At 39.9% G+C, this 15,317-nt stretch overlaps 1 protein-coding gene across 2 annotated transcripts in view; it reads right to left on the bottom strand.

The window, feature by feature from the left end:
- Positions 1-15,317, bottom strand: part of epas1b (endothelial PAS domain protein 1b) — a 50,096-nt gene that overhangs the window by 9,411 nt on the left and 25,368 nt on the right. Inside the window, exons 4-9 of one of the 2 annotated variants that reach the window (XM_025897620.1) lie at positions 12,603-12,607; positions 12,238-12,392; positions 10,982-11,069; positions 6,982-7,100; positions 5,993-6,195; positions 2,972-3,078 (exon numbers count right to left, since the gene is read on the bottom strand). In XM_025897620.1, coding sequence (XP_025753405.1) covers positions 2,972-3,078; positions 5,993-6,195; positions 6,982-7,100; positions 10,982-11,069; positions 12,238-12,392; positions 12,603-12,607 — 677 coding nt within the window. The remainder of the gene's footprint in view (positions 1-2,971; positions 3,079-5,992; positions 6,196-6,981; positions 7,101-10,981; positions 11,070-12,237; positions 12,393-12,602; positions 12,608-15,317) is intronic. The other variant, XM_003438253.5, reaches the window with a different exon arrangement.

Raw genomic sequence — 15,317 nt, 5'->3', positions numbered from 1 at the left:
AAGAGAAAATAAACTGACGGTTCTTTTCAGTCTGCCGATGTCACCGACAGACAGACTGTTTAATCTTCTATGTTGCAACTTTCCAATCAAAGGTCACATCAGTAGTAAAGTTGATCTCTAACGAGAAGTTCATAAGCCTCAGGCTGGTCAAATTAGAAGACGGTGTAAACCTTCAGTACTACTTATTAAAAGATTTACGTGAGTTTAAATATTGGAGCCTGCATGTATAATTTTGACCATGTGTGTATTAGAGGAAATCCAAATAAAGTCAAACTGGTGCACTCAATTTTTGCTTTTTAAGGTTATTAAAAGATCTATTCTAGGAAAAGAAAAGACCAAAGAAAGTATTAAATTCATGCCCATTTTGAGTGCATGTAAACTCTTGACCACAACTGTATGTGGTGGATTTTTATATTTTGTTTTTATTTAGGTGTTTAAAGTCCAGATTGGTTAATTATTTGTTAAATATTTGCATAATCCTTTAGAAATCAAGCAAATATTTGTAAGCGGGACAAGGCGGGATGTTTGACTTTTCTCGAGAAGGAAATGTTCTGGCTACAGTCCAAAGTTCAGCACTGGCGTGGGAAAGGAGTAGGAATGGTCACAAAGCGTACATAAGGCCAGTGACTCCCTGCATGTGTGTGTGTGTGTGTGTGTGTGTGTGTGTGTGTGTGTGTGTGTGTGTGTGTGTGTGTGTGTGTGTGTGTGTGCGCGCGCGCGCGCGCGCGCGCGCGCGCAAGTAAGAGTGTTGAGAAAGCTTGGAGGGGACAACACTGCATGTAGCAGAGAACACTGTTAGCATGTGCTGATCGACAGGCTGGTCACGTTGGCCGTGAGAGCGGCTCGTCTGTGTTTGTGAGACGGTCGGATGGATAGAGAGTCCTTTATCTTGGCAAATGTCAGACAGCTAAGGGCTGCGGATGCAGATGACTTAAGATCAGTGGAAAGAGAACATGGCTAAAAGAAAAAAAAATCCACATGCAGCACACAAAACAGAAATCTGAGGACTACAATCCTCTTTCAAGTCACTTTTTTGGTTTTTGTTGATATGCAAAATTAAAGTGCACCGACACCAAAAGAACATGTCTAAAAGGACAACTTTGGAACTGCAAAACTTAAAGAAACAACTGCGCATCAAACAAACCCAATATGTGCTGAAATATTTCTGTTTTAAGCACAATGGATCTGTTTTTTTAAGCCTATTGCTTTTTGTTTTTTGAGCCAACCTTTCAAAGTAATTCTTTGATTAAAAAAAAGTCATAATAATTTGACTTTTGTGAATGTGAGTTACTTTGGTTTATTATTTAAAAAGAAGGCACTTATTACCCCAGATGCTTTTAGATATCATTGCTTTTATCCATCCAGACTGTTTCAGTGTGAACTACCATTTTTGGAAATATTGTCGTCTCTTAAATACTAAAATATGACGGTCATATTTTAGATTTCTTATGGTAATCAAAGTACCAAAAATTGCATTTAAAATTGCTCAAAATAAATGAATCAATCTGTCTTTAATTGTTTTGTAAGCAGTTTCCCACAGAAACTATTTTCGTTCAGTTAAACTACACCCATCAACTGCATGATTGTGGAGAAAGACCCAACTGCGCATTAATGTCATCCAGTCTCTATTGAGCAGTAACGTTAGGCTAGCTGCATGTTTTATCTGACTGGTAAACAAGCAAAGACTTATACAGCTCTGAAACACATCATAGCAATCTAGATAGAAACACGGCACTACAGGGGAAAAGTATTTGGGTTGTGCTGCTTCTTTAAGTTTCTGCTTGACGTCTTTTTAAATGATGAAAGCTTTGGATGAAAATATTATTTTCTGTGAAAAGTAAAATATCAAATTAGGTACAGTTTTGTGTCTTGATGCATGCTCAATCATCTAAGTAAGGAAAGTTGGTTATGGTCATCTGGATGTAGCAAATCAACTTTTTGGAAAGTACAGTTTTTCGTTTCAAAGAAAATATCAAGATTAGTGTTGGCCCAGATATGCCAGGAGGAGGAAAAAAAGAAAAAGAAAAAAAAAAAAAAAAAGCATAATCCTCTTTGTAACAAGGGCATTTTTTGCTGTGTACACACAGACACATACACAGCCATTATGTTGCAGGGGTGGTTTTAAGGAACTAAATTACCACTTTCCCTCGTGCACTGTCAAAGCCTCTAATGATACAGTACTGTCAGTGAAGAGAATAGCCATGACACTTCAGAGCCTTGTCCGCATGCACAGACACAAGCGTGCATGCGCACACACACATACATTGTTATTAGATTGTAATAGAGGCCACCTGGTCCCCTGTCCACTGTGTTTGTGGCACCAGATGTGCAAACCTCATCAGGCCATCAGTGGATGCACTTAATTTAATAACAGACATCTTAATACCATGCTGCTGCTCTTTACATACACACAAACATACACACAGACATCCACATATGTCTAAACAAGGATAAATGTATTTGTCTACCTAAAACATAAATAAATAAATAAATAAAAGAAAAAGAAAATTTAATGAAACAAAAATGTCTGACAAGAAAAAACCCCTGATATCTTCACTCAATAAACTTTAGGCTGTGTTACCAGCTGACTGCAAGCTTGAAGCGTTTAGCTGATCTGGCTAGTGATTATGCAGGTTTTTACATCCTGATCACTAAAATTAGAGTTCGTTTAGGGAATCCTTCAAAGTAAGTGCCTCAAATGTGCCATTTCAAGATGGCTGCCAATACTAGCAAGCATGCAGAAAGGCTCTGACTTAAGCTCTTATTGTTTAAGAGCTGCTCCATATTTCATCAGGTTTTTGAACCAATCATCGCTTACTGCTACTAGCAAAATCTGAGGATACGCAGGCCCAGATCTTAGCTAAAGGAAAACTACACATGCAGATTGTGTTCATAGCTGAATGAGTGTCGCTTGTTTTGCTTCATATTTGATGTTTGAGGCGTCTTTTTTAAGGTCCGAGCGTGTACTTACAGTTTTGATGACTCTTGGTGACACTGTCCGAGTCCAAGGCATGGTAGAAGTCATAGATGGAACGACCCAGCAGATCCTCGGGAGTGTAACCCATCAACTCTGTTACCCTGTAACACAGACACAGACATACACATCTAATAAGACACGGGATTTTACTTATTATTTGAACTTTTCTCACATGTACGACTCAAAAGACAAATCCTGCACTCCATCCTGAACTTCAAAAGACATCATGTACCATTTGGAAATCCAACTGAGAGGTGGATAGTTTTCCAAAAATAAGAATTGCTCGTTCTGTCTCCAACCTCCCGGTGCTTCTGGGAACAGCTAATCTCTCATCTCTCATCACAAGTTCACGTTGTTAATCAGGATTTTGTTGCTGGCTTTCAATAACCACGTTTATAAAACTCCCTTTTATTTCTCTCCAACTCTTTCGCCAGTAAGTAGAGGTTTTGAGAATAAATAACAGGATTACTGTAATCTGATTACAGGTGCACTAATTTAAATGAAGTTTTTGAGTGTTGAAAATAATTACATACTTAGCTTCAGGCTGTGTTGACAGCAAATACACTTATTTATATACGTTATTAACTTTAGTTTAATTTTGACTTCACTGAGAAGCCAACAATTAGGCCAAGGGTCAAAAGCAGAGCCTCTTCCAAACAAACTGTGCTGTGAGAACATGATCCAAACGTACAACAGGAAATGGGCCCCTGAAAACAAGGTTTTATCAGGATAAGGAGACCGGGGAGGGTAAACTGGGACCAAGAATGAAGATAAGTTGTACTTAACCCAAATTAAAGTGCTAGGAATGTGATTTTATTTAACTCCAACTGCCACCAAAATGTTTCACTCTGGCACGAGGATAGACCCCATCACCTTGGATAAGCAAGCTGCTGACTGAGTGGATGTGACTCAGAGTTTAGGGATAGGGTACACCGCAGCATAAAAAAAGTTTCAAATTTCCAATAGGTATAAATGTACGCTTTCACTCCGTTTTATCCTATTTGTACCTCTGATCATCATACTCAACATTTTTTGATGTCAAATCAGTTAAAATACAGTTTTCATCATCTATATTGCCTTTGGATAGCTTTGGAGATGTGAAGCCAAAGTTTCATTGAGATGAACAGTCTGCGGATGATGATGATGATGCGGTGGATTTATTGTGTGAAGGACAGAGTGAGAGGTCTGGTGATGCAGACCCTCAGATTGCGTAACGCTGACAGATGCAGTGGGGAAAGGGAGGGAAGGGAGGAAAGGGAGGGGATGAATGTCTGGAGGGAAGAGGAGTACATAGGCACAATGGGTTTAAAAAAAAAAAAAAAAAGAGAAAGACACACATAAAAAAAAAAAAAAAAAGGAAAAAATGCATTAAGGCCAGAGAGGAGAGTCAGAGTGCGGAAAGAGACGAAACAAAAGCATTAATAAAACATGGTCACAACTAAAATAGCGTCAAATTATAATAATGGTGATTACGATGGTGATCGCTTTCTTTTCTTTCCTTCCATTCATTTCCTCCATGTTAAGTAAATACAAGCGTTTCACTGTTATTTCTATGTTATTTTGCATCATGGTGTACTTTACATTATTACAGATATAAAAGTAACAAATGACAGTAAGACCAAAGCAGAAGAGCACATTACCCTGCGGACTATCGTCTGCATACGAATGATTTTATACAAATGTTTGAGTTAAAACTCTAAAATTAATTAACACAGGAATCAACGGTACACAAATTGTATCTAATTGGGTGTATTATTTGGGTCAATGTCCCTGTATTACTGCTAAATCTACAACATGCACTGTAATAAGTAATGATTACTTGCATGACATTTCTGAGTGACACTTAAAAGTAACATAATACACACAGAAGTGTTGTCCAAGTCTAAATTATCCAAGTTGTATAACTTTAGAAATTCCCTTTGTGTCCTTTTGTGTTTGTATTCCTTATACTGTAGAATTGAGAATATAGCCAATAGCCATACTTCATTTATAAAGCTTGTATTTAATCATAAAATGGACTTTCTTACTGTACTTAGTAAATTATAAAGAATCAACAGGGATATTGAGGGGAGGAAATAATTGTTCTTCTTAGGTCAAGCAGAGTTTAAGCAAACTAGAAGGTTAAACTTCTGATTGTTACCCCTCTTGAAGAACTAATTATTCCTAAGTGATAAGTCTCTGTTCTTGTCCTCTCTCTCTCCTCCTTTGTTTCCTCCATCTCTCACACTGCCAGGCATGAGCTGAAGAAACTTTCTGTCCCTCCTCTAATGAGTGTAAGTCTCTGCTGAGCCAGGAGGGTCGACCCACCTACAATAAACTCATTTGCGTAATTGGAGAGAAGATTTAGGCGGCTATTAAATTGCACTAAGAAGGGTGAAAAAGAAAATGGGCTCTTGTTTGTAGTGTGGTCACGCACAGACCTGTGCATGCAATACACAAAAGGAGCATTTCTCTTGCATGAGAAGCTTGATAAGATTACAGATTTGCGTGCATGCGATTGTGTAACACCAATCTGAAAATGCGTTGTGTTCCCTTCTCGTGCCAGTGGGAAAGAAATATCTGGGTGCAAACTATGCAGTTCTTTGGGTTTAAGATAGCTGCTTTTCATGCTGACGCAGAAGTGACGAGTGATAACTGACATGATGTCAGATGTCATTTTGTTTGGCAGCTTTAAAAATGTTTCAGCTTTCAGGCTTTTCACGCTCTAATCCACGGTCATTAACATTTGGCACGCTCTGACAACGTCATGACAGCGCCTTATTAATTTATGTTTCATCACCAACTTCTATTTTCTTACCTGCTAAGTGAACACACTGCAATCGCTCAAGTCTTCTGTGTTTGTGTGTGTGAGAGACTTTAAGGGTTATGTTTTAATTGGCAGCAGTCCACAATGTGAATCTGCTGCTCTACTGAACTCTGCTGAGGTTCAAACCAAATATAGGTGCATAATACATGCTTTGGTGAATATATTTTTATCATTTAATAAGAAATCTAAAAAAATATGTTTCTGCCTACCTCTCGTCACAGTAGGTGAATTTCATGTCCATGCTGTGTCTGCTCAGGAAGGTCTTGCTGTCCAGCGGCGTGTCGATGTTGGACGGGTGTGGAATCGGTTCGCACATCAGGACAGCGCATGTGAGCGGAGGCTCTTTGAAGCCGCACAGCACTCGTGGAGGGCAGCTGTTGTACATCCTCAGTTGTCCAGTGCAGTGGAGCACCTGAGGAAGAGCAGCAGAAGCGCAGATGAAGTTTACACAGTGTCACAGTTACCCCTGTGGTGAATAACATGCAGCCATAGCGCGATTATTACAGTTTTCCCTATCTTGAGTGTTCATTATTTACCATGACGAAAACACCTATTGTAGTGGTGTCTTTTTTGGCAGACATTTTCCCCCCACATTAGTTGATATTAATGGCCAGGGCTGCGATAGTTACTCAAAAAACTGTAAAGTACTACACATTACTTCTTACCTTTGAAAATAATGCTTTGCATTACTGCTATACAACCCAGAGAAAGCATTTCTCTACACTATTTGTTATACTACTTTTGTGTTGCTGCACAAGATTGCTTGTGGAATTGTTTTTTAAGGATATAACATTAAACTTTTAATATGGGCTGCTTGACTTCTACCAGCATCATGAATTGCTCTAAAACAGGAGTGAGGGAACTCCAGGCCTCAAGGGCCGGTGTCCTGCAGGTTTTAGATATCACCCTGGGTCAACACACCTGTATCAAATGATTAGTTCATTACCAGGCCTCTGGAGAACTTTAAGACATGTTGAGGAGGTAATTTAGCCATTTAAATCAGCTGTGTTGGATCAAGGACACATCTAAAACCCGCAGGACACCCCAGCCCTTGAGGCCTGGAGTTCCCCCACCCCTGTTCTAAAATCTAAACCTACCTGTATCCAATATCTGGCTAAATCTATTCACAATGTAATAATCTCATTTTGTGTATGCAGTTGCTGCAGATGTGATGCTTTGTAGATATAGCAGCTTTTACCTTCCAGCTGGCTGACTTGAGGTTGACGGTGCGTCCTCTGTTGGTCACCGTGCATTTCATCCTCATGAAGAAATCTCTCTCTGTGCTCAGCTCTTTGCCTTTTTTACCGAAGCCACTTCCTGGAAGACAAAAAAGTGTGTCAGAAGTCATCATCTGAATCATCATACAATAATACAACGTCACCGAGCAGGGGCAAACATAAATGAGCATTTAAATGATTCAGATCCTGCTCTTGTGAACAGCTTTTTAGCTTTTTGCACAGTATATAAAATTCCCTTGACATTAAAGCATAGTAATATATGGATCCTATAAGTATGAGGAGATTTAAAACAAAGTTCAGTGTCTTTTTTTTTGCAATATAATAAACTGGAAGTTCACTTCCTTTATCTCCCTTCCAGCTTAGTCACATAGGACTTGGAAAGTAGGCCAAGCTGTTACATCACAAGGTCAGAGTTCAGCCCCGGAGCTGCAGCCACAGAGCAAAGAGAAGTGTGCCTTTTGTCAAACTCCACTCTTAAAAGTGTGTCTTTATCTCCATATGGTTACACTTGAGCAAAACAAACACCACATAAATGTTTCCCCGCGACACTTACAAGCACGTTCATGTTCAGATGTGAATGAGTGTGGAGTGAATGTGCGTTAAATAGAAAGGGTCTATAAATCAGAAGGTATTGTTCTGCTTGTGTGCTTTGTGGTCACTGCTGATAAGAGTTATCAACCACAGCACAGCGAGTGTGACCCTGTGTGTGTGCAGGAGAGAGAGAAGGAGTAGAAAGTAGATTCACAGACAGAAAACATGGGTGTACTTCTGGCTCTGCTTTGCACTGCATGTGTAACATACTAAGGTCACTATCTCTACCCCATAATGCTGTGTTCCTCTCTCAGCGCCTTTTCTCGTCTGCTCTTCCTCACAGTAGCAGCTCTTATCGGCTTTCCTTCGCCTTTGCACATGCACTTTACAACTCCTCTACTTTATCTGTCTATAGGTTGCTCTCTGTATGACCTTTGAACTTTTGTTCTCATGTTGTTTTTTCCCTTGTGGACCCATCAGATATAGAATATTAATAACCACACTCTGTTCATGTTTTGAATTGTTTTGCATAGATCATTTCTGTCCCACCAGTAAAAGCAGGAGAGTTGAATGGCTCTGAAACAGTAAGAGCTGCAAGGCTGTACAAAGCATGTGGAAGATGTCAGGCGTTACACAGATTTACTACTTCAGAAGAATGATTTTTCATCCTCAAGTAAACTCAGAGGATATAGATGTCTGAGGGTCCATTAAATACTTTGGTCAACTCCTAGATAAGACAGCTGCTGACAACAAGCTGACAGTACTGTGGAATATCATCGTCCTGTAGGATTGTGCATGGTTTTTTACAAGCCCCTGAACTTTCCTCTAGCACCAAAGCCAGCCAAACACTTCTAACTAATCTACATTGGCCTCAGCATTGAGCCACTGGTACACGAAGTGAAGAACCTGTCGAGGTTAGACCCAAGCTAAAGTGTACATGTCTGCAAGTATGCACGGTGTGTTTAGGTCAGTGTTGACATCACCCACACTACACTACAACACACCAACCACGCTTGAATCTTCCATATGCATAAGTATCTGCAAAGGCATATCAGTAACTGTGCATTCAGTTTTCGGAAGTTCAAAAGTTTTTAGGAAGAAAATGGACAGGGTAGGGATTTTAACAACTTTTACGACAACCAAACATCTCCAAAAAAAGAAAAAAGACAAAAAAAAGATAAATGGCAGCTCTTGGCTAGATATGTTGTAGTGTAACCAAGGACAAGCAGTGAACAGTGATGCAAATGGGGCATATAGAAGAGCTAATACAGAAACAAACTGCAGAAACCCTTAATGCTAGTTTAAATAAAAAGGTGGCAGAATGCTGTAATGGGTTCCTGGAAAATAAATAAAAAGGTGGAAAGCGAGTATCAAAACTGAACCACAAACCAAAGGAGGGCTCTTCTGATATATTTTCACATAAACAACCCAATCTGGGGGAAACAAGGCAGAGGGATGCATTATAGGAAGAAGACAAGCTAGCAACGGTAATGTGATACCCACCATCGTGATCTGCTGCGATGTAAATTTTGACACATCCTTTTCATGACAGTGCGAACTCCTGAATAATCATTTAAGTTAATTTAAATTCCTCAGACCCTAAAAAGTGAGCATTTATCTGATGGAATTAGCCACGGACATCAAATCGAGTCAACGCCTGGACCAGTGAGACGTGTTTGGGCAGCACAAGGGATTTTGTTAATTATATGGCTGAACTGTGTATGCGGGGATAAAGGGCATTAAAAAAAAAAATCAAAAAAAAAAAAAAAAAAAAAAAAATCACACTATTAAGAAGAAGAAAACATGCTTATTATGACTTAATGTCCTTAAAAAAAAAAAAGAGTCAAAGTTAACACAGTCATTGTATCCCTCGGCCCACATGACAGGAGTTGGAAAGTAAGCCAAGCTGTTACATCACAAATGAGAGTTCAGCCTTGGAGCGATGCCTCAGAGCCAAGAAATTAAGTGTCTCTTGTGTCAAACTCCAAACTCACAAGTCTTTATCTCCGTATAGCTAAGGTTGAGCAAAACAAACACCAGACGAACGTCTCTTCAGGCCAAAAACAACTGCGAACGTTAATATGTGAATGACTTTGAGTGAAAGTTTGTTAAATAGAAACAGGTCTATAAAATATAAAGTATTGTTCTACTTGCAAGTTTTGCGGTCAGTGCTGATAAGTGTTATCAACACTCTGTGTGTGTTCTTATATTCTATATATACACACACACATGCAGGGGAAAGAGAGTTGGAATTCTCAAAAAAAAAAAAAAAAAAAAAAAATCACATAATACTGCCTCAGAGTTTGTTTGCGTTAACATCAGCTGATGATATTTTATTTCACTGGAGTCACGCTGCGGATACGTAACACCAGTGTGACTCCACACACTGAAGTCACACTGGTGTTACTTGTCCACAGAAATGTCTAGAAAGCAGCAAACTAACATAATATTGGTTTATTGTACGGTCTTTTATAATTGATGTGACTGTTGTTGCGATTTGGCACTACATTAAAAAAAATGATTTGAAATCAGAAACAACTAGAACTAAAATACAAACTCTAACATGATTGGGGGAAGTTTACTTAGATTAAGCCTCCAGTTATCCGGCATGGCTTCAAAGTTACATAATCTCAAAATGCTGTAAAAGTGGACCTGATGAACCACTGCCACGATTTCAAATAATGAGGTCAGAGTATGTACAGGCAATTAATATGAGGCACACTCTCAGGTTTAGATAATACCCGGTTTAACACAGTTTCTTTTGCTCTTGTTACTGTATGATGTCATTGTGAGTAGATTTCCCAATATGGTCATGAAAGCGGCCTCAATAGGCAGGGTGACCATAAATGAGGAGGAGCTGATTTCAGACAGAATGAACTGAAGGGCGAACTGTTCCTTTACTAACAATATGAAGTTGGTAATGAGTATTACAGGTGAGCTTTAAATGTTTCCAGTCTGAATCAAAGCTTAGGAATCCTGTCTTCTGGGCTCGAAGACTTAACTATTTGTATTGTGAGCACATCTTTTAAAAATAATTTTTTTATTATTATTTTTTTAATTTGCGTGGTATTAATGCTCTCCAGTGATTTGCTTAATTTGTTTTCTGTTACATAGGTCTTTCTATGATCTCCTCATGGTGACATGGGTGGGACAAAACATCAACTTTGTACACAGGATATCCTATTATCTAATGGGCAGCTTAGCTTGTGAATTGCTGAGCAAATTTATTCTTTTATTGAGTAGATAAGACTCCACAGACATTCCTCTACTTTATTTCAGGGGGTATTTTTTGAGAAGGAGGAGAATGAAAAGATCACTTGTCATGTCAGAATGATTGCATATTTTTTTTAATCAGTAAACCATAATCAGGTGTATGTAACGGCTGTCATAGGTGGATAGAGGATAATGCGTATGAGATTGTGTACTAACCAGTCGTCTTCAGACTGAGGTTTTCTCTGATCTCATCATGGTCGCATGGGTGAGTGAAGTCAAAGATGCTGTGACCAGTAAGCTCCACCTGAAAAACAAAAAGCAAACAAATAAATAAAAATCCTGAAATAAGGAACGTTAAATAAAGACATACAATTGTCTTTCTGTTACAGTTTTCTCTACATTTTACAGTAGTTGTCCCATCAGTTAGACATATTTCTGCATATTTCTTTTTCTGGCACCAGCACCAGCAGTTTGCTTGGGATAAATAGATGAAGAGGGGGTAGTGAGCGTGAGTAATGGCGGCCGCCAGGAATGAACAAATGCACAAAAGTGTGTCACCTCCAGAAACACAGAATGCTTCAACACTAAACAAACAAAACTAAAGTTTAGCAGCTTGTGATTGTAATCCTCTGATAACCAGTCAAGCTGCACTTTCTATGCAGTTTATATTTGCCCCATTTAATATAAAATATGTGATGAACACACTGACAGAATTTAATTTGGACATCAAAGACAAGTGTCCAACCAAAAGTGAAACGTGTTCTCCTTCTGTTCCACAGCAATGGTGTAAGGAGTGAAGAAAGACCACTAAGTTTTTGGACAAATCTTCTACCACAAATGATACATTCTTTCAGGAACATCGAGTTCAAGCAAATGGGTCAGAAGGACAGCCTGAAATCAGAAAGCTGAGGGCAGCGCAGGGTCACAAAGCAGAGGTTTTGTTTCATCATTTACAGTAAACTTCTCCTTTATGATTTGCTGCTAAAGTTGGTGTCAGAGAGGGTGGGGAAAGAAAATGCACAATGTGTTTATAGTTGAACCTCACCGTCTTGACTGAACACACACTGCATGAGAAGCATTTCACACAAACACACCCCACTCTCTCTCTCTTGGCTACCCGTTAACATCCACATCTGCGTCCTGTCTGACTGGGTTAATGTGTTCCTTCCAATCTTCTTGAGAAGTTAAAGAAAATTTAAAAAAAATCTATCCACACGTCACGTGCAAAGATGTTAGGCGTTGGTGATGTTTATGACCACTCAAAGCACTTTAAACTACAAGCCAAATTCACCTGTATTTATATGGCACTTTATTCTGTGTCTGTGGACACCCCCCGCCCCCCACAAAAACAAAAAAAGCATCAACTATGACTGCGTGGAAATAAACAGGAACTGATCACATTTAGAAGCCGATGTGACGCTGAAGTGTCTGCACATGTCTGTTTATTTTAGTGTTCTTTAATGGCTGTGTACCTGCGTGAGTCCCATGAATTTGTTGATGTTCTCGGACAGGAAGATCATGTCACCATCTGATGTTACCACGGTGATGAAGCCCTCCAGAGACTTCAGGTACAGGCTGTCCATCTGTCCATTGTCCTCGCTGTCGCTGCTGCTGTTGCTGCTGCAGCCTGGAGGGAGAGACAGCAAATAGGAGACGCTCACAAATTGTTTCTCTCATTCAGTGCTGATTATAAATGGATATCATTGTAAATCTGTGTGTGTTTGTGTGCACGCATCAGGCTTGTTTTCCCTCTTGAAGCTTTGGCTCGGGGACAAAACAAACCACTGTAGCTTCTTCCTGCGTCTCCGGCCACCCCTGATCCTCGACCCTGACAAACTGCAGGCAAACTGCTCAAGCGCACCGCTTTTAGGACATAACTTGCAATTATGCTCAAATATACTCAGCGCAGTATCCAAACATTTACACACAGTAACTCCAGTCTGTCCACAGTGTCTTGTTTCAGCTAATTGATAGAAAAAAAAAAACACCTCTAGCCTCAAGCTGGCCCCAACTCAAGAGGCAGGGCGTATGTGTTTGCAGACGCTGGCTTCACGCTGAACAAAGCCCAGTAGTTGATGGGGGTGGAGGGTGGGAAGCTTGCAATTCCTCCAGTGTGTTTCCCTGAGATAAGAGAGAGCAACTCTCAAGGCTCCCAGCGAGGCCTGGGGCTTGAGTTTGGAGCTGGGCCCAGATAGCATTAGCCCCTGGGGGACCTGGAGCTTTCACAAGGGCCCCAGGGAGCTGGGGAGACTCTCAAGGCTCTGTCCAAAGACCAGCGCCACCTTTGGCCTAAATACTAAGCTGTGATTACCAGTCATTTGGACTGAGTTGCACTTTTCTTCTCTGTGCTGTTCTTTGGTTGCGTAACTGCCCTCGTTTCAGAATAATGGGGAGCAGAACAGAGCGTTTGATAGGGACAGCTGCTGCTAAGATAATCATTTCCCCTCTATTTTCTGACATTTGTCCGGTCATACTGGACAGAATGAAGGGACAGAGCAGTGAGGCAAAATGAGTTTCTCACAGTATGAACTCAGAACATTATGTGACTGTCATAGTGGGAATTCTTTTTCCACCATTTTCCTGTTCATCACATTTGTAAAGACGGAATATCTTTCACATGCCAAACAAAAAAGACAGAATTTAGGGTGTGCTACACCTTAGGACGCCACAAAAGAAAACCTTGACAATGTCACCTACCCGATGTGGGCTTCAGGGACTGAGGCTCAAATGAGCATCTATTTTTTTGGTTAGGATTTGATTTTAAAACGAGGATAAGAAAACATGAAACTGAACAAAAACAATATTTTCTTTCTTTCTTGTTGATAGAGCCTAAACTGTCAGAATAGAACCAAGAATAGAAAAAAGAAAAAGAAGATCCATATGCACATCTCCAGTTGGAGAGTTGTGTGTCATTTATGCGCATGTTACTAAAGCAGTAACTTAACATAAAAAAAACTCTACTGAAAACATCTGTTACAATAGTTGTTTGGAAATTTTTATATTTTTTCCCTTTTTTTTGGTCAATCTACTTTTTATTCTACTCCTTATCCAGTCGCTGGGGTTGCTGGAATGCTGGAGCATATCCTGGTTGTCATGAAAGAGATGACGGGATACACCCTCGACACATCGCAAGGCTAACCATGGGAAACATTCAACCACTCATGCCCACATTCACACCCAACGGCAATCACCCATTAACAACAGGCAGGGCTCCGCTGGACAGTGGGTTCAAACTTTTAATACTTTTTTTTCTTTTTGACTGATGATTTAAGACAATCCCAGTCTTGGTCAGGGGATCAGGTGGTTAGAGCCAGTCTTGTGTCACTAAGACCCTGAACTGATGCTGTGCTCATAATTTTAGTTTTAAAGCCATAAAATAGGCTTTAAACACTTAAAACACTTAAGTATCTCAAGTATATTTATTTTGATTTCCATTAACTTTTCTAGTCTCTGAGGGAGCCGCATTCTCAAAATATGTTATAAAAGCATGTATAAAAAAATATATATAAAAGTAGTTGCTTAAAATCTGGGAAAATATTTATTAAAGCATGAGGAGCAGGAGGAGTAAAATGAAGAGACGTGATCAGGATTTCAGCATGTTCTATCATATATTAGAGCTGTACGTGGTGCAAATATGTGTTTATTTTGAATTATTTATCTTAAGTTATATGCTAAGAAAACGTTAAGCATACTAAAGATACTTTTTTTAAAACATAAATTATTAATATATTATGAACTCAATTGAGGGAACTTGCAATTTGCCAGATAACAAATGGCGTACAGATGGAAACGAAATATTTGGCCATCTGATCAAAGGGCAGTAAATCAGTATATTTCCCAAAATGTAGGACTCTACTTCAAACACAGCTGGGACCACTGCAATTAGGAACGCATATGTTTCACAGTATTTTGATCCAAGTTAAGTCAAAGTCAAGACAAAAATACAGCTGAATCCTTTGAGTACCTTCTAATCAGTACATCAAAGTTCATCAGGTCCCAACTGAGCGTAAGTTACATAAGGGAGGTGTTCCCTACAGCAGCTTGTATATGTGCTCTTGGGTGCATATACAGTATGTTTGTGTGTTTGTGAGCGTGCATTCCAGCATGTTTGGCGCCAAGGCAGTCGGCTGTTATGGCTAGCAGGGGTAATGCCAGCACCAGCCGAACGATGGGCAGAGCTCTTCGTTTCCTCCGCAATCTCTCCTTCCATCACGGAGCAATCAGACCGGCCTGATAATACTGTATCTGCAGCTGCATCTCACGGATCTCCTTGTGCTCTCCTCCCCTCTCACCCGCTGCTTTCCTACCCTCATTACCTTTACAGCTCCTCCCCGTGCACGCCTCCTCCTCCTCCTCCTCCTCTCGTTCACACTTTTTAACCTCTCTTTCCCCTCATCTCCCTTTACATACATCTCATACATACTCCCCCCACCACCACCTCAAGTTCCACCCCTCTTCCAACACCCCCTTAACACTTCTTTATCTATGCGAGCACGTCTGACAACCGCTACTGGAATTTCAGGAAATGTTAATTACCCTAAATTGGTTGTGT

This window comes from Oreochromis niloticus, linkage group LG13, assembly GCF_001858045.2.
Source record: "Oreochromis niloticus isolate F11D_XX linkage group LG13, O_niloticus_UMD_NMBU, whole genome shotgun sequence".
Taxonomy (NCBI): Eukaryota; Metazoa; Chordata; class Actinopteri; order Cichliformes; family Cichlidae; genus Oreochromis; species Oreochromis niloticus.
Note: the sequence above shows the minus strand (reverse complement) of the source record. Positions and strands in the feature narration are given on the sequence as shown.